The sequence below is a fragment of the Pteropus alecto genome, unplaced genomic scaffold (assembly GCF_000325575.1).
Source record: "Pteropus alecto unplaced genomic scaffold, ASM32557v1 scaffold202, whole genome shotgun sequence".
Classification (NCBI taxonomy): domain Eukaryota; kingdom Metazoa; phylum Chordata; class Mammalia; order Chiroptera; family Pteropodidae; genus Pteropus; species Pteropus alecto.
The window spans coordinates 2,075,978-2,086,336 of NW_006432451.1; the positions used below are offsets into that span (position 1 = coordinate 2,075,978).

General features: G+C 35.8%; 1 protein-coding gene and 2 pseudogenes across 1 annotated transcript in view; 2 read left to right on the forward strand and 1 right to left on the reverse strand.

Moving 5' to 3' along the window:
• Positions 1-813: 813 nt before the first annotated feature.
• On the reverse strand, positions 814-922 carry LOC112476163 (annotated as a pseudogene).
• Positions 923-1,258: 336 nt separating this feature from the next.
• Positions 1,259-1,377, forward strand: LOC112476156 (annotated as a pseudogene).
• Positions 1,378-1,612: 235 nt separating this feature from the next.
• Positions 1,613-10,359, forward strand: part of SLC26A8 (solute carrier family 26 member 8) — a 71,575-nt gene continuing 62,828 nt past the window's right edge. The window contains exons 1-2 of the mRNA XM_006907431.2: positions 1,613-1,794; positions 9,573-9,712. Coding sequence (XP_006907493.2) covers positions 1,613-1,794; positions 9,573-9,712 — 322 coding nt within the window. The remainder of the gene's footprint in view (positions 1,795-9,572; positions 9,713-10,359) is intronic.

The following is a 10,359-nucleotide window of genomic DNA, read 5'->3' on the forward strand; positions in this document are numbered from 1 at the left end:
GGATAATAGTAATACTAGAATTGTTGTGAGAATTAAATGAAAAAACTCATGAAAAAAAATCTAGTGCAATGCTTGTATGTAGTAAGTGCTCAATGAATGTTGACGATTACAATGATGATGATAATGACACATGATCTTTATGAAGGAAAACAAAGTTGTTGATACATTAAACTCATTTGCAGCCTTACCTATTAAAGAACTATTTGCATAGTCTACATAATTTGTGTTTTCTTATATATTTTATAGCTATGATATATATATATACTTTTTCATATTTATGTGGAAAAATTTTAGAGTTTATGCCTTTTTTATTATTCAAAAACACAGATGATCAAGAATGGTCATACTTTCTCCCAGAGATGGATCTATATCCATCCTAATTCCTCATTCTGATTCTCTTAAAAGAGCAGAACCATACAGATTTTTAAAGCTTAATGTGACCCTTAGAGATCATGTGGTCCAACCATGTCATTTTGTGCACAAGGAAACTGAAAGTCAGTTTCTAAGAAACTTGCCCCCAATCATACAGCTAGTTAGAAAAACAGCCAGGGCTAGAACCCCAGTCTCCTGAGACCCTGTGCAATCCTTTTTCTCCTACACCATGAAGCCTCTAACGGGATACTTGAAAGTCATTGAAGAAATATTTGTTGAGGATCTGCTAAGTGTCAGGCACTATTCTGCCTTGAGAATACAGCCATAAACAGCCAAAGTCTTACCTCTTAGACTTGCATTTTAGTATGGGAAACAGACAATGACCAAATAGAAAAATATTGAATCAGGTGTTAGCAAGTGCTTTATTTATTTATTTTATAACACCTACAGCACCTAGTGTTCCAAGGTGGTCTCCCATCCAAGTACTAACTAGGCCCAACCCTGCTTAGCTTCTGAGATCAGGAACATTCAAGGTGGCATGACCATACATGTGCTTTAAAGAATAGGAAAGGATAAAGGGATAATGATGGATGCTATTTCAAATAGAGAAAGTTAGAAGACACTGTATTGCCTGACCACTTAATCCTTAGCATTTTCAGTGAAAATTGGTGGTTATACTGACTTTTACCTCTTAATCATTTCCCTGCAACATAATTGAATATAAAGAAAACTAGGCTTCCTAGCAGGACACCTGGATTCTAGTCCTGACTCTAATTATTTAACAGCCAAGTCTGTTTAAACTTCTGAGTTTTGGTTTCTCCATTTGGAAAATGAGAATAATACACACCTTGCATTCTTTATAGGATGGTTTTAAGTATAAAACTGAGTCTATGGCCATGCTACCCTGAACAAGCCTGATGCTGCCTGATCTCAGAAGTTAAGCAGGGTTTGGCCTGGTTAGTACTTGGATGGGAGACCACCTAGGAAGACCAGGCGCTGTAGGCGTAAAAAATAAAAATAAAAAATTGTAAGCTGACAAGGTCTTTGCAATCTGTGAGGTCAATCAAGGATTGCCTCACCTTAAAAAAACAAAAAACAAAAAACTTTACAACACATGAGAGAGTTCCATAATATGTTATACAAATGTAAGAAATTATTATATGGAAATTTTATTTATAAAGATCTAAATTTTTTTAATGGTTTTTTGTTTGATCTATCTCTTTCCATCTGTCCAGGAATGATGCAACCAGAGAGGCACATTCAGAATTTTGACTCTAAATCTAGGGGAAATTCTTTCACGTATGATGTTAAGCGAGATGTGTACAATGAGGAGACCTTTCAGCAAGAACACAGAAGGAAGTCCACTTCCTCTGGGAACGTGGACATCGACATCACCACCGTCAGACACCATGTCCAGTGCCGGTTCGTGTGTGGGGTCGCTTACCTACAGCTATGCTGGCAGAACCATAACCCTACTTGACTCCTTTGGTGCCTACTTCTGTCTTTCTCCTCTGAATTCCTGTCATCAGAACGCTTAGTTTAATGTGTGATTTCTCTTTAGTTGATTCTTTTGTGCTTTGTCTTGCAGCACCTTCTCGGTTTTAAACTTCTTGAACATAAAGGCCTTGGATATCCCCCACAGCATCTAGAGATGATATTTAATAAATATATTGTTTGATTAACCACCATTATCAGTCTCCTAACAATAACAAAAGAAGCAATCATGGTGGACTAATTAATGGTAACAGAATGAGATTCCTCGTATCTCATATCCACCGGAACCCACATAGTAGTCATGGCCATCAACATGGAATCCATGTCGTCTAATACTCACTGTGACCATATAGGTTTTACAGTTCAGGGACTCCTACCCTGGTTTTGTGCTGTGAAACTTTTAGCAGTCTAGTAAAGCCTAGAAATCTCTTTTCAAAATAATCTTTTTTCCTTTTTTTGTTGTTAAAATATATATAAAATAAAATTGGCTGTTTTAACAATTTTTAAATGTACATATCTGCATCAATGACATTCACAATACTGTGTAACCATCACCACTGTTTCCAAAACTTTTTCATCACCTTAAACAGAAACTCTTTGCCCATTAAGCAATAACTCCCCATTTTCCCCTCCCCCCAGCCCCTGATAACCTCTGTTCTACTCTCTATTTCCATGAATTGCCTATTCTAGATATTTCATTTAAGTGGAATCATACAATATTTGTCTTTCAAATCTGGCTTATTTCACTTAACATAATGTTTTCAAGGTTCATCCATGTTACAGCATGAATCAATACTTTATTTCATCTTATGGCTGGTGATATTCTATTATACATATATATTGCATTTTGTTTATCTATTCATTTGTTAGTGGACACTTGAGCTGTTTCTACTTTTTGGTTTTTGTGAATTATGCTGCCATGAATATTGGCATCAGAGTAACTGCTGAGTCCCTGTCTTCAATTCTTTTAGGTATTACCTAGGAGTAGAATTGTTGGATCACATGGTAATTCAATATTTAACTTTTTGAGAAACTGCCGAACTTTTTTACAGTGGTAGCACCATTGTACACTCACACCATCAATGTACAAGTGTTCTGATTTCTCCATATCTTCTCCAACCTTTGTTATTTACCTTTTTTTTCATTATAGGCATCCTAGTAGATGTGAAATGGTATCTCACTGTGGGTTTTGTTCATTTGTTTTTGCATTTGCCTAATAACTAAATATAATGAACTTCTTTTCATGTGCTTATTGGCCAATTGTATACCTTCTTTGGAGAAATGTCTATTTGCTTCCTTTGCCCTTTTTAAAATTAGGTTGTCTTTTGTTGTTGAGTTGTAGTTCTTTATATATTCTGAATATTATATCAGTTATATAATTTGCAAATATTTCATCCCATTCTGTAGGTTTTCCTTTCACTCTATTTATAGTGTCCTTTGGTGCACAATGGTTTTTTAATTTTAATGAAATCCAATTTATCTATTTTGTCTTTTGTTGCCTGTGATTTTGGTATCATGTTTAAAAAACTATTGTGAAATCCACGATCATGAAGATTTCCCCCTATGTTTTCTCCTAAGAATTTTATAGTTTCAGCTTTTAAATTTACATCCTTGATCCATTTTGAGTTAATTTTGTGTTGTGCAAGGTAAGAGTCTGACTTCATTCTTTTCCACGTGGATATCCTGTTTTCCCAGCACCATTTGTTGAAGAGACTGTTCTTTTCCCATTGAATGGTCTCAACTAGAATATTTTTTAATGCATAAAATAGATAGGATTATAAAAGAAACAAGCTTTATTTAAATATACTTATCGAAATATAAAAAATCCCCAAATTATGTTATTTAATAATGTAGTATTGAATATAAATGATATTTTAAGATATTTGCAACAATTTTAATGTAATATGAAAATATTTGTGATTTCTATTGGTGGCAAAGTCAAGTTCTGCTAATACTACTCTGGTTTGTTGTCATCATAATTAAAAGAAATTCTATATTTCAGTTACGGGGTTTGTGAAAATAAAGATATAATTTTTCCTAAGTTCACATACCCCCATAAATTCTATCTACAGACCTCTTGTGGGGTCCATAGACCTCAGGATAAGAACCCTTTGTGAGCTACCTACATCATGATATTAACCCTAATTACTCAAGTCATCCTCACTTACACGGTGGATTTATCGCCCACAATCAGCATGTGCTGGGTGATAGGTGAGGAAGGCCTCCACACAGCCCTATTGCAGAACTTCCTCTCTCTGAGGCATTCTCCTTTGTCCATATCCTGCCTTTTGCAAGTTGTGGTCTTGGATGTCCCTCTTCAGTCTTACATCACCGCTCTCATTTTCTCTGCTCCAGGTTGGGTAAGACATCATATGTCAAAGAGGGCATTGGGGGGCCACATTGGCTTTGTCTCTACAAAATAATAGTCTTTTCCCGACTTATACCTCTTCATAAATGGGTACTTATCCCTGTTCCCCTCTCCCCACCCCCTCTTGGCCCTAGTATTAGACTTTTAAATCTGACCTGTTCTGCCTCCCATGGGCTTTTTTTTAGCAGTTCTTATCCCCTACTTCTAAAACATACAATTATATTCACATCTGAATTTTAACCTGAGAGGTACTGTGGTTAAGAGCGAGACTCAGAAGACAGATTGCCTGGTTTCGAATCCCTGTTCTGCTTCCCAACCGTGTGACTTTAGGTAAGCTATCCAACCCTACTGTGCTTCAGTTTCCTCACCTGTAAAATGAGGATGGTAATAGCACCTTCTTCATAAGGTGATTGTAAGGATTTGTTTATTTTTTACTAAAGTATACTTAGTATACACTATTATGTTAGTTTCTGGTGTACAACATAGTGATTTGACATTTATAGACCTTACAGTGTGATCACCACACTGTTTTGTAACCTTCTGTCACCGTGCAAAGTTACCACAGTATTATTGACTATATTCCCCTTCACTTTTTTCACCCATCTCTCCACTCCCATCCCTCTAGCAATCATCAATTTGTTCGCTGTTCTTGTGCATCTGTTTTTGTTTTGTGTTGTTTGTTTGTTTTTAGATTTCACATATAAGTGAAATCATGTGACATTTGCCTTTCTCTGTCTGATCTATTTTATTTGGCATAATACTATGTTGTCACAAATGGCAGAATTTTATTCTTTTTTATGGCTGAATAATAGCCCATTGTGTATGTATACCACTTCTTCTTTATCCATTCATCTATTAATGGACACTTATGTTGCTTCCATATCTTGGCTATTGTAGATAATGCTGCAATGAACATAGGGATACATATCTTTTGGAATTAGTTTTTTCATTTTCTTTGGTTAATATCCAGAAATGGAATTGCTGGGTCATGTGGTAGTTCTATTTTTAGTTTTTTAAAGAGACTCCACTACCGTTTTCCATAGTGGCTGTACCCATTCATAGTCCCACTAACAGTGAGCAAGGGTTCCCTTTTCTCCACATCATCTCTAACACTTGTTGTTTGTTGACTTTTTGGTAATAACCATTCTGACTGATGTGAGATGGTATCTCATTGTGGTTTTGATTTACATTTTCTGATGATTAGTGATGCTGGCCATCTTTTCATATGTCTTTGGCCATCTATGTATTCTTTTGGAGAAATGTCTCTTCATGCCCTCTGCCCATTTTTGATTGGATTGTTTATTTTTTTTGTTGCTGTTATTGAGTTGTACAAATTCTTTATATCTTTTAGATATTAACCCCTTATTGGATATATTATTTGTGAATCTCTTCTCCCATGCAGTAGGTGGTCTTCATTTCATTGATGGTTTCTTTTGCTACACAGAAGCCGTTTAGTTTGATGAAGTCTCATTTGTCCACTTTGGCTTTTGTTTCCCTTGCTCAAGGGGACATATCTAAAAAGATATTACTGAGACTGATGTCAAAGAGTTTACTACCTATGTTTTCTTCTAGGAGTTTTAGGGATTCACATCTAACATTTAAATCTTTAATCCATTTTGAGTTTATCTTTGTATATGGTATAAGAGAGCAGTCCAGTTTCCTTTGTTTGCATGTATCTGTCTAGTTTTCCCAGCACTGCTTGTTGAAGGGACTGTCATTTCTCCGTTGTATATTCTTGCCCCCTGTGTCATAGATTAATTGACCATATAAGTGAGGGTTTATTTCTGTGCCCTCTATTCTGTTCCATTGATCTATGTGTCTGTTTTTGTGCCAGTATCATACTGTTTTGATTATTATAGCCTTGTAGTCTAGTTTGAAATCAAGGAGCATAATACTGCCAACTTTGTTCTTTCTCAAGACTGCTTTAGCTGTTCATGGTCTTTTGTGGCGCCATATAAATTTTAGAATTATTTGTTCTAGTTCTGAGAAGAATGCCATTGGCAGTTTGATAGAGATTGCCTTGAATATGTAGATTGCTTTAGATAGTATGGGCATTTTAAAGATATTAATCCTTCTAATCCATAAGCACAACAAGCCCTTCCATTTATTTGTGTCCTCTTCAATTCTTTTCTTCAATGTTTTACAGTTTTTAGAGTACAGGTCATCACTTCTTTGGTTAAAGTTATTCCTAGGTATTTTATTCTTTTTGGTGCAATTGAAAATGGGATTTTTAAAAAAAAATTCTCCTTCTGATTGTTTGTTATTAGTGTATAGAAATGCCACGGGTGTCTATATATTAATTTTGAACTCTACTGAATTCATTTATTCTATTAATTTTTTGGTAGAGTCTTTGATGGTTTTCTATACAGAGTATCATGTCTCTGCAAATAGTGACAGTTTTACTGCTTCTTTTCCAATTTGGATGCCTTTTATATCTTTTTCTTGTCTGATTGCTGTGGCTAGGACTTCCAATACTATATTGAATAATAGTGGTGAGAGTGGGCATCCTTGTCTTGTTCTGGGTCTTAGAGGAAAAGTTTTCAGCTTTTTTACCATTGAGTATGATGTTAGCTGTGGGTTTATCATATGTGGCCTTTATTTGTTGAGGTTAAGTTCCCTCTATACCCACTTTGTTGACAATTTTTATCATAAATGGATATTGATTTCTGTCAAATGCTTTTTATGCATCTTTTGAATGATCACATGATTTTTATCCATGCTTTTGTTGATGTGATGTATACATTAATTGTTTGCAGGTATTGAACCATCCTTCCATATCTGGGATAAATCCCACTTGATCATGGTGTGTAATCTTTTTAATGTATTACTGAATTTGGTTTGCTAGTATTTTGTTGAGGCTTTTTGTATCTATGTTCATCAAGAATGTTGGCCTGTAATTTTCTTTTCCTTTCTTTCTTCCTTTCTTTCTTTCTTTTCTTTTTCCAGTAGGTGGCTTCTAAGCCTCTTGGTTTGATTTTGGTGTCAGGGTAATGCTGGCCTTGTAGAATGAATTTGGAAATATTTCTTCTTCTTCAATTTTTTGGAATGGTTTGAGAAGGATAGATATTAATTCTTCTTGAAATGTTTTATAGAAATCATCTGTGAAGTGAAGTATCCTGGACTTTTGTTTGTTGGGAGCTTCTTTTTTTTTTTTAATTTCTTCAATTTTGTTCCTAGTAATCAGCCTGTTCAGATTTTCTGTTTCTTCCTGGTTCATTCTTGGAAGGTTGTATGTTTCTAGAAATTTTTCTATTTCTTTTAGGTTGTCCAATTTGTTGGCATATGATTGTTCATAGTAGTCTTTAATCATCTTTTGTATTTCTGTGGTGTTGATTATAACCTCTTTTCTTTCATTTCTGGTTTTATTTATTTGAGCTCTCTCTTCTCCTTGGTGAGTCTGGCTAAAGGTTTGTCAATTGTGAGGATTTAATGAGTATTTGTAAAGCACCTAGCAAGTAGAAAGCACTATATAAGTGGCTTTTTTCAGTTAAAAAACAATCTCTTAACTTCATATCTTCCTTTCTTCAGAAAACCTAATCTCCTTTCTCATTTTCTCCCTCTTAGTTAGCAACTGCAAATAGACTCTTTCTTGTCAAAATCTCCTATTGACTTATTTTCCTCACTTTTAAGATGCCTTAGCTAAAATCCAGTTTCACGTCAAATGCTTATACTGTTCCCATCAGCTTCAATTTCTATTCCTCTTCTTTCAGTCTTAGATCTTCATTATTCCATGTCCATTTTACTTTTTGCCATGCTACAGAGCTTTGATGCCGCTGCCTAGGGTGGCTGGTCTTTTTCCAAGTGGCACATGGAGAGGAGGGATGACTAGATTGGATGAAGGAACAACTTGTCCCAATGCCATGCTCCACTCACCTCCATAGAAGGCTGTAACTGGAGAGAGCACACTGTACACCTACCTATATCCAGAGACTCTCATAAAAATAGCAATGTGATATTACTTTCAAACCAGTGGTCTTGCTTCTGGGTCCTGAGCAGAATTCAACAGGCGTCAATAGGAATGGTGACAATAATAGAATCAATAGAACACTAAACTAGGAATCAGAAGACCTGGGTTCTAGCCTAAGGTCTGCCTACACTTACTACTATGACCTTAGCAAAGTCACTTACACTTATTTAGCCCTAATTACCTTAGGGATAGTAATGCTCATAGTTGTGTGACCTATGTCAAACCTATGTGAAACTACTTCTCTTCTGAGCACACATTTTAGCCTTGCATACACTAAAGTTTTATTTATTGCTGTAGTCAAATCCCAGTTATCCAGCTACAACTTATACATGAAAAATCATACTCTTTGCTTTCAGCCCATACTAAAATGTAAATAGCAAAAAGCAATTTAAAACCTAACTAGTTTTACTGATTGATTAACTGATCAATCGATGGATTTAAGGTCATTCTTCCTTTTTAGATGATCTAAAGGTTAAAGTATGTTTTCTCAATCTCAACATCATTAATATTTTTTACCAGAAAATTATTTCTTATGGGGAGCTGTTCTATGCATTTTAGAATGTTTAGCAGCATTCCTGGCCTCTGCTCATTAGATTACAGTCATGATAATCAAAAATGTCTCCAGACATTGCAAAATGTCCCTTGGGTAACAAAATTGCTTCTGGTTGACATCCACTGGGCTAAAGATAACAAAGTCATATTTTACTGCCTTTTTTTTTTTTAACATGGCTAACTCCTTAAGCATGGTAACTTCATAACCTATATTTTCTATAAATTTCTACGTATTATGGGTCAAAGCCACGTAGAATGAATGTTCAGTAAAAATTATATAAGAATGATGTGGGTGTGTTAATTGCCGCTGCCACTCACCAATATCACATCTCAAAAAACTGTACTTATCAAGAGAAAGCAATAAGAGTCTGTTTTTCTACTGGAAAGTCAGTAGGTTTCAATCTTTCTAAACATTCTGTGAAACACACAGACTTGATCTTTACACTGAACTTATAAGGCTTAGTTTGTGGTATATGCATGATACTGGCTCTCAACTGGAGGCAATTTTGTCTCCCAGGGAACATCTGGCAATTTCTGGATACATTTTTGAGTGCCACAGATGGAGGAAAGGGTGCTACTGGCATTAATTGAGTAGAGACCAGGGATGCTGCTAAACTTCCTACAATGCACAGCTTCCCCTAACCACTGGGTATTTATATTTCACTCAGAGCAAAGAATTATCAAGTCAAGTATATCAAAATGTCAACAGTGCAACAAAAAAACTGCTGAATGGGAAGAATTATGCACTGTGCCTTTTCTTGGCTATGTGGGCTTTTTCTTCAGAGAACCTAATCAAGCCTCTGTTCTTCTTTCTCACAGCTGTTCGTGGCACAAGTTTATAAAATGCATGCTGACGGTTTTTCCCTTCCTAGAGTGGGTGTGTTTCTATCGATTCAAGGACTGGCTTCTTGGAGACTTACTTGCTGGTATAAGTGTCGGCCTTGTGCAAGTTCCCCAAGGTAAGGAAGATATGAAGCCTCTTTACTCACAGACCTAGTCCACCTCCCTAGAGTAAACAATTTTTTTAAGTTTATTGGAGTAACATTGGTTAATACAATTATATAATTTTCAGGTGTACATTATAATTTGACATCTATATATTCTATTGTGTGATTACCATCCAGAGTCCAGTTTCCTTCAACTACCATATATTTGATCCCCTTTACTCACTTCACTCTCCCCCAATCCCCCTATATTTGACCCCCTTTACCCTGTCTACCTCTTCCCTCCTCTCCCACCCCCTACCCTCTGGTAACCACTAGTCCATTGTCCATGTCCCTGAGTCGCTGTTTCTCCTGTTCATTTGTTGCTTTTAGGTTTATATCCCACATATAAGTGATATCATGTGATTTTCAATTATTTTCAGTCTGGCTTATTTCACTTAGCATAATTATCTTGAGGTCCATCCAGGTTGTTGCAAATGGCATTATTTCATCTCTTCTTATGGCTGAGTAATATTCCATTGTATATATGTACCACTGCTTCTTTAGCCAATCATCTATCATAGGACACTCCGGTTGCTTCCATGTCCTGGCCACTGTGAATAGTGCTGCTATGAACATCAGTGTGCAAATATCTTTTTGGATATAGGTTTACAAATCTTCGG